The sequence below is a fragment of the Babylonia areolata genome, chromosome 1 (genome assembly GCF_041734735.1).
Source record: "Babylonia areolata isolate BAREFJ2019XMU chromosome 1, ASM4173473v1, whole genome shotgun sequence".
NCBI classification, from domain to species: domain Eukaryota; kingdom Metazoa; phylum Mollusca; class Gastropoda; order Neogastropoda; family Buccinidae; genus Babylonia; species Babylonia areolata.
In genome coordinates this window covers 67043290-67059344 of record NC_134876.1, presented here as the reverse complement: position 1 = coordinate 67059344, position 16055 = coordinate 67043290, and the positions used below count along the sequence as shown (strand labels likewise).

Sequence of the window (16055 nt, the reverse complement as noted above, 5' to 3'; positions counted from 1 at the left end):
ATGTGAACTTTTGCATGGTGTGTCAAAGATCATGCAGAATTTGTATATATGGAGAACCTAATGCTGTTGTTCTGTGCACTTTGATTTGAATGCTACGCTTTGTGATATGTCTGACTCGTGACAGTCGTATGAAGTATGACCACATGCATTTTATACAAAGCCTTATGACATGTGATAGGGCATGGTCTGTGCATGGTATTCTGTGACACCCTGTGACTCTGCTCCCCATCACAAGCATGCAATGTGACAGTGTTCTTGTGTGTGCGTGTGTGTGTGCATGGCCGTGTGTGTTCTACAGAAAATTGATCAGATCAAGGTGAGTGCAGCATGCTGTGAAACACACTGCAATATGAAGTGTATGCATGCGTGTGTGTGTGTGTGTGTGTGTGTGTGTGTGTGTGTGTGTGTGATTGTTCCTTGCTTCACGTTTCCACGCAACCCACCTGTGTGTTGTATGGACTGCATTTTATTCACTTAACCCCGTTATCACGTGCTACTTGTTCCGTCTTGCTTTCACTGACTTCCTTTCTTTGGTCACTTTATGTTGGTGATAGTTACATTTGGTACAGTAACATTTTGTTGAGTATTTAATACAGCAGAATCTGTTCTATGGATCAGATCACCGAGACAAAGACAGAGGCTAAGGAGAGAGAAAAGAGGAAACAACATCTACTCGTATCCGAATACAAATCATCCAGTTTTGAAATTACTGTTTGGTCGAGAAGAGAAGATGAAAAGGAGACTAAGATGAAGCAAGGAACGGATGACCCAGAGTGCTTCTTAAACAAATGAATGTGTTTTCGCAGGTAAAGTTACTGTACAGTTCGAAACATCACTTTCAGGCATGAACGATAACACTGAAGGTTTTCTTTATACCTTTATATACCTCCAATACGCGGTCTCCTCCACTTTTTTGCCGTGCTGTGTGTGCAGTGTTGCACTTTTTGTTTTGCATGTGTTTCCTGTCTGTCTGCGCTGTTCCAAATGAAGGAAACAAAACAGTCGTTACAAGCCATGTATTGATTACTATGTGATGTGAACAACCACATTGTGTTTCTCACAAAACACGAACAGTTATTGATGCCAGTGATTTGTATGTCACAATTATTTGCTTTTCCCTTCCTTGTTGTGCACATCGTTGTAGTGTTTGTACTTGCACATGTCATAAATATTATGAACGCTGATTCTAAATTGCGGGTGCTGTAATTATTACAAGAAAGTGTTCATTCAGTTTTAAGCATGTATACGTATTTGTAACGTGATATTTATCTGTAATTCATGTTTAAGTTCTTTTATTTTACGTGATGGAAGATTTTTGTTTCTTCAGTGTGACTTTGGCACTGTTGTTAGGAAGCTTTTGCTAAAGTTTAAGTCCTTTTTCACGCTTTCCAGTGACTGTAGAGAGTTGGGAAAGTCAAGTGCCTAAAACCCTTTCACGACATAATTAACTTTGACGCAGCAAAGATTCGAAAGGAGAAAGTATTTGAAGCGTTGTTTTTTAAAACTCCGATGATAGGCAGTAGAAAAGGTCCGCATGGAGTTTTTAAAAGAAAAAGAGAAACCTACCTGCACGGTGTTTACTGTTCAGAAGCTGTTCCAACCCGAGTCCAATGGCAGTCGTTTTATTCAAAGTTTTGGAACAGCGTTTTTCGTTTCCTTCACTCAGTTGTTGTGTCTTTCTGTTGTGACCTGGTTGTGACACTAACGTTGTGGTGACCTGCTGTGCCGTTCGTGTTCATAATGCTTTTCTTTGAATTGTTTTTCACGCACATCTTTCGTCCACGTGTGTCCAGCAGCAGTTCCAGAACGGCCCCTAAGCATGTATCTTCTGGGCATTGCTATTTCAAAAAATCTACCAGTGCTAAGAGTCTCTCTCTTTTTTATATTTTTTTTAACTGGATTGGATACTTGATAAAGTCAACGCATGTAAACAATCAAGTGTCTTGAGCTTTGTAATTTTGACTATCGCATTATGCATGAATGTTATTAGTAACGGTCAGATAATGACACAGTGTTCACATTGCTCAGCATTTCCTATCTGAAGCGCCAGCTCTCGTGCTCTGTTAACATGAGAGGCTAATGGGAGAGAGAGAGAGAGAGAGAGAGAGCATGTGTGTGTGTTGGGGGTGGGGGTGAAGATAATTGTCATGTCCAATTCTTCGTTTTCAGGATTTAATATAGAGAGCACTGACGTATTTGTTTCTGTTAGAGATTGCTTAGTAGATTTTATCAGTCACTAGTCAGTCAGTTATTCAGATCACTTTAATTTGTCAGTCAGTCAGTCAGTTAACCCTCTTTGTTTTTGTGTCTGTATGTCTGAATGTTTTTACTTTGATTATAAACATGTATCGTGTTACTGTAATATGTAAGAAATAAAACGCGGTCAGTTGTCCCATAAAAGGGCTTAAAATGTGTATGAAAGAAGGAAAGATATGTATGGTCATAACCACAGACTGATCAAGTGTTTGTATCAGAGTCTGATAAAACTGTTTTGATTTTCACTCTTCGTTTTCTTTCCATCCACAGTATGCGATTCAAGTTCTCACCATTTCTGAAAATGATACAGAAAGGGACAGGATGTCAATTTATATTAACTGCCTTAATTGATAGATTCCTGATCAGAAAACCAGTTTGTTGGGTTCTTACACTCTGCTGGAGGAAACCATCTTCAACATCCGATGTGCATATTAAACACGGGGACTGGCTTATTGAACACAGGGACTCGCTTCAGGGGCGTAACGTTGGTTATGGTACAGAGGCCATGTTCTCAGGGTGGTAATTAATATGTTTCTTAAAGCATTATACTGAGATGTTTCACCGACCATCACACTGCGAGATGTTTCACCATCACACTGTAAGATATTTCACCAAGCATTACAAAGCAAAACTTCTTGCCTTGCCTTGCATAATACTGTGAGATGTTCCACCAAGCATAACACTGTCTGGACGTTGGCCAAGATCAGTCAGTCAGAGAGGTGTGTGCTGTGTGCGTGTTGCAGAAGTTCCAGGTACAGCTCCAGGCCAAGCACCCCACGTTCTTCGCCACCACCCGTCTGGGTCGGAACCTCAAGGACCGCTGCACCAAGACAGACCCCGAGCGGGACGTACTAAACAACATGCTGGAGCAGCTACGTAACAAGTGGAACGCCGTCAGATCTGTCGTCACCAAGAGGTAGGCGTGACGACACAAGTAGAGAGAGCAAGTGTCATCGCCTGTCCATGGTTCCTATAAGCTTATCACAACCTACCTCTGGAACCAGGGACAGGCGATGACAGCACGTAATTGCTACAGAAACACACAAGCACGCACGCACGCGAACTGTTGTCTTGATACTTGCATAAGGATGGTAGTATGATTATAGACTTAATATGTAAGGCGAAGTAGATAGATCATTTATTTACAGTGCATTTAAAATCAACTCGGTACACATCACGAAAACTGACACTTCGAAATTTCGGTATTTACCTTCATGTTGCCCTCTCATGGGTGTGTACTTTCAAACGTTACCTTGAATGTTAACTATTTAGTATCGGGACTTAAAAGTAAACTCCTTTTTGTCAACGTAAGCAGAGAAATTATAGATCCATTTTTCAATCCACTTTCCACCACGGCTGAAGGGACAAAACCTACCCTGACATCAAAAAGACTGATCATTTAGACAAACAGAACGGCTACCAGCACGCATAGAGCAGTCAATTGAATTGGAACCCCTGAAATACGCGTCCCATGCTCCGCCGACTGAGCCAGTTGGGTGTACAGGGCATTGACGGGAACGCTCTGTTCAAGCCACCATTGAATAACCACTCGCTGATTGCTCCGTGGCTGGCATGTCGCGGTCCATGACCCCTTCACATTGTATTGTATGCATCAGTGGTTGGTTGTGAGAAAGGTGGCTGGGGCCGTTCACACGATACCTGTGAGTCACGTCACAGTGCCAAGGGAAACAGGCATGGGGCGTAGCCACTCCTTTTGTTACGTGTACCCCACCCACACCCCAAAACTTCTCCATCCCACTCTTCCACTGCCTCCGCATTTCACACTTCACCCATTCTTGTTCATAGAATAGTACCATTCCATCATCCTACCACACACACACACACACGCACGCACGCACGCACACACACCTGTCCCAGCGGCTAACCCATTCTCTGTGTGAGGGTCTGTTGAGCACGACCACCGCTTTGTGTGTGTGTCACAAACGTGTCAGCCCTGACTGGCAGGTAGCGTTGGTCAGCTGACTCCTGTCGTTCATGGAGTGGCGTTCATCATCACATCATGCAGTTCTTCACTGGCCTCTGGTCCCTGCTGACCACAGCCAACACCACCACCTCCGCCATCCTCCAGAGTGGTGTGTGCTTTAAATACAGTTCTTCTTCCACTTGACGACCAACACAGTATATTGATGAAAACTGTCGTTTTGTGGGAGGTTGCTCTTGGGCGCAATAACTGGGCTACCGAGGGATGTGCTAGGCCAGTCCAGCTACCGTAGCGGTCCCCGAGAATTCACCGGCATAGCCCTAGCTTTCTGTACTATGTACCAGTGGGAAAAAAAGTGGGTTTCTACCAGACGTGTCTCTGCCCTGAAAACTGACCACTGGCTTGGCCATCGTGTTGTTCGGGACTGACTCAGCCAGCTCCTGTCCACATCACACTCAACTGTCTCCTCACTGAAGCAGTGTTTTCCGAACGGGACAATTCCCCTCCCTTCCCTGCCTGGCGCAACGAATTTGTGCCGTTTGCTTTTATAACAAAGTGTTTCACCCAGTTTGGAAAATGTGTGGGTTCAGCTGATCACAGCTCACCTCCAGCGCTGTTAGTTCAGTGAACGCGAGGACAGTATTTTTCTCACCAGTGCAGCATTTCCAGTCAGTTGTCGGCAGTGGTGTTTTGAGTTATTGAGAATCACATCCGCCATCCACCACTGTTTTCTCGTTGACGTGGAAGGAATACACGTTCAGCAGAGGATTGACGTTTAAAGCTCTGCAGAACATGGTGAACGTGAAAGTCAGGTAAGTGTACCGTGCCATAGTGCAGCGTTCACTATGTAATACCAGCTGTGTTTCATTGCCTCTGAATTAGCCAGTTGATGATTCTGGTGTGCTGAGGGAGAGGCGTGTTTTAGGGATAGGCATGGTAATGGTATCAACAGGACAGCTGAGGAAGCGTTTGGAACATCGGTTTGTGAGTGGTCAGAAACTGTAGGGATTGTTCCTCACACACGCGCGCATACACACACACACGCGCGCGCACACGCACACACGCACACATACACACACACACAAACACACACACACACAAATACACACACACACACACACACACACACACACACACACACTCAAACACACACGCACACACACAAATACACAAATACACACACACACACAAATACACACACACACGCGCGCGCACACACACACACACACACACACACACACACACACACACACACACACACACACACAAATACACACGCACACACACAAATACAAACGCACACACACACACACACACACAAATACACACACACACACACACACACACACAAATACACACATACACACACACACACACACACACACACACACACACACACACAAATACACACACACATACACACACACACACACAAACACACACACACGCACACACACACACACACACACACACACACACACACACACACACACACTCATGATATTCTTTTGCTTTGTGTGAATGACAGCCAGAACAAGCTGGACGAGGCCCTGCTGACGTCAGGGCGCGTGTCTGATGCCCTGCACTCCTTGCTGGACTGGCTGCAGAAGGCGGAGGCCACCCTAGCTGACGACCTGCCCGTCATGGGCGACCTCGACACCGTGCACATGCTGATCGAGCAGCACAGGGTACAGTCCGTTCTAGGCTTCTTTTTTTGTTTATTTGTTTTTTTGCTTGCTTGTTTGTTTGTTTCCTTTGTTTTCACATATCTGTCTGCCCTTCTGTTATTCTCTCTGTGTGTCCTGTTTTCGCGTCTGTGTCTTTTGTGTATATCTACCCTCTTTGTATCTGTATGTCAGTCCGTCTGTCTGTCTATCTCTCCCTCCCTCTCCCTCTCTCTCTGTCTCTGTCTCTGTCTCTCTGTCTCTCTCTCTCTCTCTCTCTCTCTCTCTCTCTTAAGAAACGAAAGTTGTAATGTGACCAGAGATGTTGCAATGTTTGTTTTTTATGCATTAAGACTGAGAGAAGAGTACTTTCAGCCCTAAACAGACATATCAGCCTTGTGCTTTTCATTTAGTTTACTTGTTCTCAGTGAGCTCACTGTGTATTATGTGGATTGTTTTCGTTCTTCCTATTTTATTTTAGTTAAGCTGTGTGTGCAACACGTGCACCCAAAATGTATACAGGTCGGTGACCTTACATTAAAATTCTTGCGTTCTTGCGTTCTTCTCTCTCTCTTAAGTCTCTCACTGTAAGTCTGTCTCCCAGAATCTTCCCTTTTCTCTTTGCTCTTTTATTTGTTTAGCTGTGTTTTGTTTGTCCGTTCAAATCGCAGTGTGTCCATCTAAGCGCAGTAAGTGAAAGCACCTTCTCATGGCAAAAATACTGATGGATCATAGTATTTCGAAAGAGTTATGCCAGTTTTTTCATTAAGTACGACATGTCTTATGCTCCCCTCCCACCACCATCCCCTATTTTGCACCTTTCTGCAGCTTCAGTCTGTTGTAGAACAATAGTACACGTTGTCCCCTACTTGCTTTGTAGAACGTTAAGAATGCACTGCATGTTCCTGAAGACCTCTCCCCCACACACATACCCCTCCAATCTGCCCCCTTACTTACCATCTTCTTTTGGCAACTTCAGTCTGTTGTGGAACCGGCAATATCCACATTTCTTCCCCTGTGCTTTCCCGTTTATAAGGCGGAAAAAAATTGTAAATTGGTTAATAACATTGCAGTTTATACTCTACATTTCTTCTCATCCACTCTGACTGGCCTTCTTTACGTCTCTTGACAAGGGACGAAATGTTGAGTATATATTACAGTTTTATTTACAATTTTTCCGTCTTCGGAACGAAACTGGATGAAAAGAACACAGGTAAAGAAATGTGGATATTGCCGTAGAACCTCTCCCAACATGCTTTGCACATAGAGAGGAATGCACGACGTGTCTAATGTCATGCCCCTCCCTGCCCCATCTTGTGCAGAACTTGCAGCAGGAGTTGTCTGCCCGTGAGCCGACGGTGACGACGATGCTGAGCCCGGGCAGCCTGCCTCCAGACCAGCACCAGGAGCTGAGTCAACTGTGGGACAAGCTGTCCTACCTCTCCCAGGTCCGCGAGAACAAGCTGACCGACGCCCTCAAACTGGTACGGATTTGTTCCGTTGTGTTACGTTCACCAGCCGCCAAGTCTAGATAAACCAAATGAAAAGTGATTTATGACATGTTTGAGCACGATATTTCACCAGCCGTCAAGCTAGATAAACCAAATGGAAAGTGATTTATGACATGTTTGAGCACGATATATAAGCTGTTAGCTTATTGTTCCTCTGCTGTTTGTGTGAGCATGTTCAATATGTTCTTCGAACAGAGATTTGTTTAGACCACAGTGGTAGGGTGTCCGTACGTCACCCCCTGACTCTTCACCCTCTCCCCCTGCCCCCACCCCTCAGTCCGTGTTTCGTTTCTGGTGTGTTCGTATCTCATTTGTTGTTGCTGTTGTTGAGGTTTGTCCGCACCTTTTTCTTTTTACAGGCTACCTGTGGGTGGATGATGATGATGATGATGATGTGGTGTGTGTGTGTGTGTGTGTGTGTGTGTGTGTAATGCGTGTGTAATATGTGTGTATGTTTGGAATACGCATGTGTGTATGCGGATTGTGACATGAGTGATATATGTAGGTGACACATAATTATGAGTGATATGATGTGCTGTGCTGTGTGCCGTGCTGCAGGCGGAGGAGTTCCAGGAGGTGGTGACCATCATGAGGGAGTTCCTGCCAGAGGCGGAGGCCCAGCTCAAGTTTCGCTCCCTGCCCGACGATGAGGTCGTCATCATGCAGATGATAGAGAAACATGAGGTCAGTTATGAGGTCAGGTGTGTAAGGCAGGTGTGTGACTAGATGGCAAAAGTGTGTCATGTGTCAGGCTGGCGTGTATGTAAGACAGGTGTTTGATTGGATGGCAGGAGTGTCATTTATCAGGCGGGTATGTAAGGCAGGTGTGTGACAATAGCTGCGGTTTGTCATGTATTAGCCGGGCAGGTGTGTAAGGCAGATGTGCGGGCAGTTATGTAAGTCAGGTGTGTGATGTATCAGGCGGGCAGGTGTGTGATGTATCAGGCGGGCAGGTGTGTAAGGCAGGTGTGTGATGGTGTCGTGCAGAAGTTCGAGGAGCAGCTGAAGAACCACCAGGAGCACGTGGACAAGATCAAGGGGCTGGCCGAGGAGATCCTGGGCAGCTGTCATCCCAACGCTGTGCGCTTCGTCAAGTACTACCTCACCATCACACAGACCCGATGGGACCAGGTGCGTCCACACTTGCATATACACTCATGCACATGCGCGCGCGCACACACACACACACACACACACACACACACACACACACACACACTACGCGCACACTCACGCAAACGCATGCATGCTCACACATACGCACTCTCACACACACACTCAAACACACACACACACACACACACACACACACACAGTCACACATACACACCCAGACGCGCTCACATGCGCGTCTCCACACGCACCCCCCCCCCTGCCCCCACCCTCCACACACATATACATATATATATATATATATATCTTCACGGTTAACACTCGGTTCAATGTCTCTTGTTCCCGGCAGTAAACCTAAAATTAATGAAATACTTTCACGGTTAACACTGTGTCCTCAGTGCAGTGTCTCTTGTTCCCGGCAGTTACCGTAGAATTACAACAACAAAAAATCAATATCTTACATTTTCACAGTAAACACTGTGTCCGCCCTCAGTGCAATGTCTCTTGTTCTCCGGGCAGTTGTTGGAGCGGGCCCGTGCCCGGGGAGAACGCCTGAGGGACACGCAGCACCAGCTGGTGGGCCTGGCCCAGAGCCTGGAGGACATGCTGACCGAGCTGACCGAGTACCAGGCCCTGCTGGCCACCAAGGAGACAGACCCCGTGCCGCACGACCTCCGCGTGGTGGAGGAGCTGCTCAAGGAGCATCAGGTACGTGGATACGGGGTTTGGTTTTGTTTGGTTTGGTTTTCTTGTTAGTTTTTTGTTTTTGTTTTTGTTTTTTTCATTTGTCTAGTGTGTCTGGTGTGGTGTTTTTATTGTTTTTTTCTTTTTTTTTCATTTGTCTAGTGTGTTGTTATTGTTGTTTTTGTCTTTTATTTTTTCATTTGTCTAGTGTGTCTGGTGTCTTTGGGAGGCTATGTTCTCCTTACAGGGAGGATTGTTGATAATGTATAAATATGTCTATTTTATCTATCTGTCCATCTGAGGATTTTTTTGATAATGTATAAATATGTCCATCTGTCTATCTCACTATATATCTATCTATATCTATCCTATCTATTCATCTATCTATATACATATATCCTTATCTGTCTGTCTATCAATCTATCTATATATATGTACACACACAAACATATTATATATATATATATATGTACACATGTATATATATACAGATATATCTATGTATACATATATATATATATATATATATCTGTGTACACACCACACACACACATATATATATATATATATATATATATATGTGTGTGTGTGTGTGTGGTGTTTATATATATATATATATATATATATATATGGTTATATAGCTCTGTGTGTGTATGTCTCCGTATAAGGACGGATATGCCTGTGCTATACCTCCGTCAGTCTCCCTCTTTTATGCGTCTCTCAGTAATATTGTTTCTCTCACCCAACCCTCTGTCATTATTCTCTTGCATATGTGTTTGGTATGTGTGTCCATTTGTTGTCTGTCTGTACACCTCCTTCACTCCCTTACCCTTCCCCTTTTCTTCCCCACTCCCCACTCCTCCGAGTACTATACCAGTCAGTGTCCATATGACAGACTCTGTGTGTGTGGGGGTGTGGGGTGTGTGTGTGTGTGTGGGGTGTGTGTGTGTGTGTATGTGTGTGCAGGAGGTGTACGCAGAGCTAGTCAAGCTATCCGAGTCCGAGGACTTCATGAAGATCATGTCCACTGACGTCAAGGCCTCCCCCAGCCCCGCACAGAAGAACGGCAGGTAAACACCTTCCTCAGCCCCCACCCATTTCTGGTCTGTGGTGTTAAGCCCTTGACTCAAGTTGCTGATAGGTGAGCATTTCACTGAGGGCTGTTGGCGCACTGAGATACTAAAGATTGAGGTAACCGGTCAGGATGTCATTCATGATTCTTTGGTGATCCGTTATTTCTGTTTCTTAACTCACTTAGTACGGCCAGTCCTCTCTTCTCCTCTACACAGACCCCGCGGATGTCCATGGGTGTCTGAATGACCAAACCTTTAGCTTCCGTCGTCAGAATTGTGGTATTCTTTGTCAACATTCACGTCTTCAGTATAAGATCCTTCCGCTTGCAATATTTTGATGATGGTAATTGGGGTGAAACGCTGTTAACGTCGTCTCTTTCGCCGTTCGTATGGAAAGAGTTAAGAATCAATCAAACCACTTTAAAGTACACACAAAGAAGTTCTCGCATTTCAGCTTCATGCCACCAAATCGAAATCATTTTTTTTTTTTCCAAGTTAAGCAGTCAAGGAGTTAAACCCCGTCACTGACTCTGTGGTGATGGTCTATGTCTCTGGTTGGTTGTCGTGGGCGTATGCTGCAGTGTCTGCGGGGATGTTTGTGTTTCTGTTGGTGGGTTGTTTTCCTTCCATTGTCTGTCTGTCTCTGTTTCTCTCTGTCTCTCTGTCTCTGTCTCTCTCTCTCTCTCTCTCTCTCTGGATGTTTTTGTCAGTATCTGTTTCTGTCATTTGGGTTATTTCCCTTCCATTGTTTTTGTATTGCTACTCGTGGCCTGTCTGATTGCTTCTCTGTGTCAGTCTCTGCCTCTCTCTATCTCTCATTCTCTCTCTCTTTCTCACGCTCTTTCACTCTATTTTACTCTCTCACTCTCTCTCACTTTCTTGCTCTCTGTTTTTTCTCTTGCTCTCTCTTTCTCATGCTGTCTCACTTGTTCTCATTCTTTCACTACATCTCTCTCTCTCTCTCTCTCTCTCTCTCTCTCTCTCTCTCTTGCCTGCACGCTCCCATTGCTTTCTCCTCCTCCTCCTCCTTCTCCTCTTCATATCTTTTTTTTTCTTCAGTAGGTCTGTTCTTTCTTCTCCCTCCTTTTCCTGCATCTTTATCCGGCGCAATATTTCTCACCACTTTGACCCATTATCCACACCTCTGTGTCTTTCTTCTGAGTGTATGTTGTTTTGCATAACACTCCCTCTCTGCTTTTTTTGCTTTTTTTGCGTTACACTTATGTTCGTCAGTCGTTTTTCGTCTTTTGTCTTTGTTTTCATGTCAGTTTAAGTACCCCCTTATTCACATGGTACCTTCAAAAAAAAAAAAAAAAAAAAGAACCCACCCCATTGTTGAGTATGGGCCAGGCAGCTAGCGGTGTTGCTTCATTCGTTCAGTCCAACACATCGTAGCGATGTGTGCAGCAATCTGCGGTTGAACGAGGCCGGGCGCTACAACCCGCGCTACGCCCTGCTGCAGAACAAATGGCGCACCGTGTCCCGCATGGCCGTGGAGAGGAAGAAGAAACTGCAGGACGCTTACGACATGCTGCAGGAGGTCAGAGGTTGATGGGCAAGGTGGGAGGGGTGGTGGTGGTAGGGGGAGGGGTGTTGAGGTGTGGGAGATGGACAGTTTGTTTATTTTCAGACGTCGGTAATTGTTTGGCTGGTTAAAAAATGTTTAAACAAGGGGTGTACTAGTTGGTGATGCACACATACACTGGCTGGTAAAAATAAAAGGGTTTAAACTGGAGGTTTGCTGCTTGGTGATGCACACATACACTGCTTTTGTTGATATGAATTCTTCACAAAATAATGATACGTCTGGAAGTTAGTATGGGGTATGACCTATCACAAGCGTTTCCTATCAGATATAAACGGATCTGACTATCCGTTTAGCCCCCCCCCCCCAACCCCCACCCCCGCCTCCATGTACCATTGTCTAGACTGTAAAGAAGATTGATGATAAAGACTTTTTTCAACGTCAAAACAGGCGTTTGGCTAAACTGTAAAGAAGAAGATTGATGATAAAGACTTTTTCCACGTGTAAACAGGCTTACCTCACTCTGCTTCTCATGTCCCCAGCTCGAGAGTTTCAAGAACTTTGACTTCGAGTTGTGGCGAGCCAAGTACCTGAAGTGGATCCAGGCCAAGAAGTTCCGCATCACCGATTTCTTCCGCCGTCAGGACAAGAACGGGGACGGCTTCCTCAACCAGGAGGAGTTTGTCAACGGCATGCTGCAGTCCAGTGAGTCCTGTTGCCTTCCCTCCTTCTTTCCTCCTCTTTCCTTCTTGCTTCTGTCTATCAGTCAGCTTGGCTGGGCTGGGTTTGTTTGTTTTGGTATGTGGCTGTGTCCTGAAGATACTTCTATTTTTGTCTTGTTGTATGTTGCTGCCTTGTAAGACTCGCCACCCTGAAATGTTGTATTCATTGATTGCGTCCAGATTACTCATCAGCTGTAAGCTTTTCACAACCATTTATACCGTCCTTGTATGCGCGCGCACGTGTATTGTGTGTGTGTGTGTGTGTCCTCACACTTAACATACACGCATACATTTAAGTATAAAACTGATATCTAGACATATACGCATTTATCCATGCAGCTGCGGGTGTTTACCGCATGGTGTGCATACAGTTTATAATCATGTATGTGTCGGCACAGAGTTCCCCACCAATAAGACGGAGCTGAACGCTGTGTTCGACATCTTTGACCGAGAGAAGAGAGGAGTCATCGACTACAAGGACTTCGTGGACGCTCTGAAACCAGACAAGGTACTCTGTCTGCTGGTTTAGCCTGTGTATGGTTGTTGTTGCTTGAGACCCAGCTGACCACACAGGGCTACACCAGGGCTGAAAAAAGTGAATGTCGAAATGACCCTTTTGCGGTCAGCAGGGTTATAAGCAGTATGACTTAAAGTGAATATCAATCCCATGAATGGAAAGCACTTGAAAAACGAAAACCGAGTACGATTACAGTCACGTAACGCTCATAAACCAAGGACATGCCTCTGATTATCATTCCATAATTGTTTCGACAGAGGATTGAAATGTCCTGAACTTGAACATAAGTACACACAATGCACAAAAATGTATATTATTATAACAGGCACACAAAACCAAATTTTGCCAGCAGAGACCTCACACTTCGTAGGCTCAAAACAAACAACCAAACAGTAAAGATGCTCAGTTATCAATTCCAGGTAAAGACCAAAAATACATTCAAGTCTTTCCAGACCAATCAATATATATATATATATATATATATATATAAGAGAGAGAGAGAGGCAAAGAGGGTGATAGTAAAGAGGAAAGTTCACGAACAGAAGTTCATGAAGGAGGCGATATTGTGTTTGCTGAAAGAGCCCCTGGCACCCCCTTTGGGAATGCTGGTACTTTGCCCGCTACACTCTGTGGGAAAGGGCTCGCAGTGTAGTTCAGTCGACATAGTCAAATATCGATTGTCTGTGGTAAGAGAGTTTGTGCCGGGCGGTTTCAGTTCAACGACTCCGTTATGATTTGCGATGTGAAGTACAAAAATAACTATGTTTCGGTGAAGTGTGTGTGTGCACGTGTGTGTGTGTGCGCGCGCGTGCTGTGTGTGTGTGTGTGTGTGTGTTTCCACAACCCTGGCCGGGCGCTTTTCAGCAGACCTAGATGTATACAGTGTGTGTGTGTGCACGTGTGTGTGTGTGTGTGTGTGAGTGTGTGTGTGTATGTGTGTGTGTTTGTGTCCGTGTGTGTGTGTGTGTCCGGCTCGGACTGGTTTCAGTTCCGGAACTCCAGCCGGGCGCTGTCTGACGACGAGGTGATCCAGGACACCATAGAGCTGGAGACCTCGAGCTGCGATTGCCGCAACCGGTTCACCGGCTACCGGGTGGACGAGGGCAAATACAGGGTGACTGACTGATTCACAGCTGACTCACTCTCTCTGTGTAGGGGTGGACGAAGTTCTGTGGGTGGTTGTGAGAATGGGGATGGAGGGGGGAATAAAGGGGGATAACACTGTGAGTAGTTGTGTTTGAGGATTTATGGGGGGTGGGGAGGTAAGGGAGAGTGTGATTATAAATATGTCAGTTTAAAAAACATTTGTGAAATCATAATGAGTACCAAGTTAAACCGATCTCTCAGTCAAAGAAGGCTACTCACTAGCGTAGCTTTCGTAGGCGATACGGCCGGCTCCTTCAGCTCAACCGCTGGGTTGAGAACTAGCAGCTGTGCGTATCGTCGTGAGCGTGTGTGTGTGTGAAATCATTACTGTTACTAATTGCATAGAAATTGCCAGTGGTAAAAGAAGAGTGTCAATGATAATGATAGGTTCAAGAAAACCTTAGAGTTAAAGAAAAATATTGAAGGTGCCGTGGTGGAACTGATAAGGTGTCGGATGATTAAGGTGTTGGATGATTATGGGAACAAATAGGTTCCGGTAATGTCTATCATTTTTTTTATGTAAAGAAAGTCTGTGTGTGTGTGTGTGTACGTGTGTCTGTGTGCGTGTGTGTGTGCGTGCGTGTGTGTGTACGTTTGTGTGTGTACGTTTGTGTGTGTCTGTATGTATGCAGTTCGGAGAGAAGCAGAAGATCGTGTTGGTACGGCTGCTGAACAAGACTGTGATGGTGAGGGTGGGAGGAGGATGGGTGCCCCTGGAGGAGTTCGTCGCCAGCAATGACCCCTGCAAAGGTCAGGTTTCCCAGTCCCCCTCCCCCTCCACACACACACACACACACACACACGCATAACCCATCCTACGCACACACACACTATCGATTTATGTCCAGCTCCTTGTCTTTTTCTGACACTTAAAGCTATAGTTATCCTGAGATCAGCATTCATTCCTACCCCCCTGTATGTCTATGTGAATCTACGTTCTCTGCCTCACCCTCTCGCCGTCCCTTCCCCTCTTTCTTCCCTCCCTTCTCTCTCTCCCTTACCCTCTCTGTCTCTGTCTCTCTGTCTCTGTCTCTCTCTCTCTCTCTCTCTCTCTCTCTCTCTCTCTCTCTCTCTCAGAGTAAAATAGTAGGCATTACCTCCCTAACCAAACTGCTGTCAGTGGTGTTTCTCTGTCTGCACTGTTTTGTCTCAGTAGCTCTTTTCATGTCGCTATGTCGTACTAAAACCCTGTATATAGGGTCGTTGGTGTTAATCAGTATATAGGGTTATTGCTGTTGTATATGGAGTTTAGGACGCTAGTTAGTGAAGTTGAACACACATTCAAACGAAAACAAGGGTGTATTTTCGTAGCTTAAACTTTGGGTTATAAATTTCTGTCTCTTCCTGCCTGTCTGTCATTTTCACTATTTCACTATCTCAGTGACCCCCTCTCTGTCTCTCTCTGTTGCTCACTGCCTTTCTCTCTCTCTCTCTCTCTCTCTCTCTCTCTCCCTCCCTTTCTCATTATCTCTCTTGTTATTGTGAAGGTAGACACAGTACTTTTTAGTAATGAAATGTAATGAACAAATGCACTGACTGTGAGTTTTGAAGCAGGGTGTGGGGTAAGTATTGGTTTTGACTGATATATCGCAGAACTGTCTCTTCATACATCAGCATTTCGTGTGTGTGTGTGTGTACTTGACACATTACAGACTTTTTTTCCATTCACTCTTAGGTTTTTTTGGGGGGAGGGGGGGGGGTTACACTTTTTTTCCCAGTCTCTGTTTTTACCAGGCGTAAGCGCTGTATTTAAACCTGATGTCATCCACACTCGTCTGTCTCTGATAGTTTTTTTTCTTCTCATTTTGCAACATGTCTGTTTACATCATTTCCAGAACTGGAATAATTTGTTGAACCGTAATATTATCATGCAAATCATAACAGCCTTTTTAATGAGAACGT

The 16055-nt window shown here is 45.0% G+C and overlaps 1 protein-coding gene across 10 annotated transcripts in view; it reads left to right on the top strand.

Moving 5' to 3' along the window:
* The window catches only part of LOC143286033 (microtubule-actin cross-linking factor 1, isoforms 6/7-like), a 78847-nt gene that overhangs the window by 46997 nt on the left and 15795 nt on the right, over positions 1 to 16055 (top strand). For 9 of the 10 annotated variants that reach the window (XM_076593637.1, XM_076593628.1, XM_076593619.1 and 6 more), the window contains 13 exons: positions 299 to 316; positions 3000 to 3172; positions 5727 to 5886; positions 7185 to 7346; positions 7932 to 8057; positions 8361 to 8504; positions 9006 to 9194; positions 10137 to 10240; positions 11651 to 11783; positions 12311 to 12473; positions 12889 to 12998; positions 13996 to 14121; positions 14786 to 14903. In XM_076593637.1, the coding sequence (XP_076449752.1) occupies positions 299 to 316; positions 3000 to 3172; positions 5727 to 5886; positions 7185 to 7346; positions 7932 to 8057; positions 8361 to 8504; positions 9006 to 9194; positions 10137 to 10240; positions 11651 to 11783; positions 12311 to 12473; positions 12889 to 12998; positions 13996 to 14121; positions 14786 to 14903 (1726 nt within the window). The remainder of the gene's footprint in view (positions 1 to 298; positions 317 to 2999; positions 3173 to 5726; positions 5887 to 7184; positions 7347 to 7931; positions 8058 to 8360; positions 8505 to 9005; positions 9195 to 10136; positions 10241 to 11650; positions 11784 to 12310; positions 12474 to 12888; positions 12999 to 13995; positions 14122 to 14785; positions 14904 to 16055) is intronic. The other variant, XM_076593591.1, reaches the window with a different exon arrangement.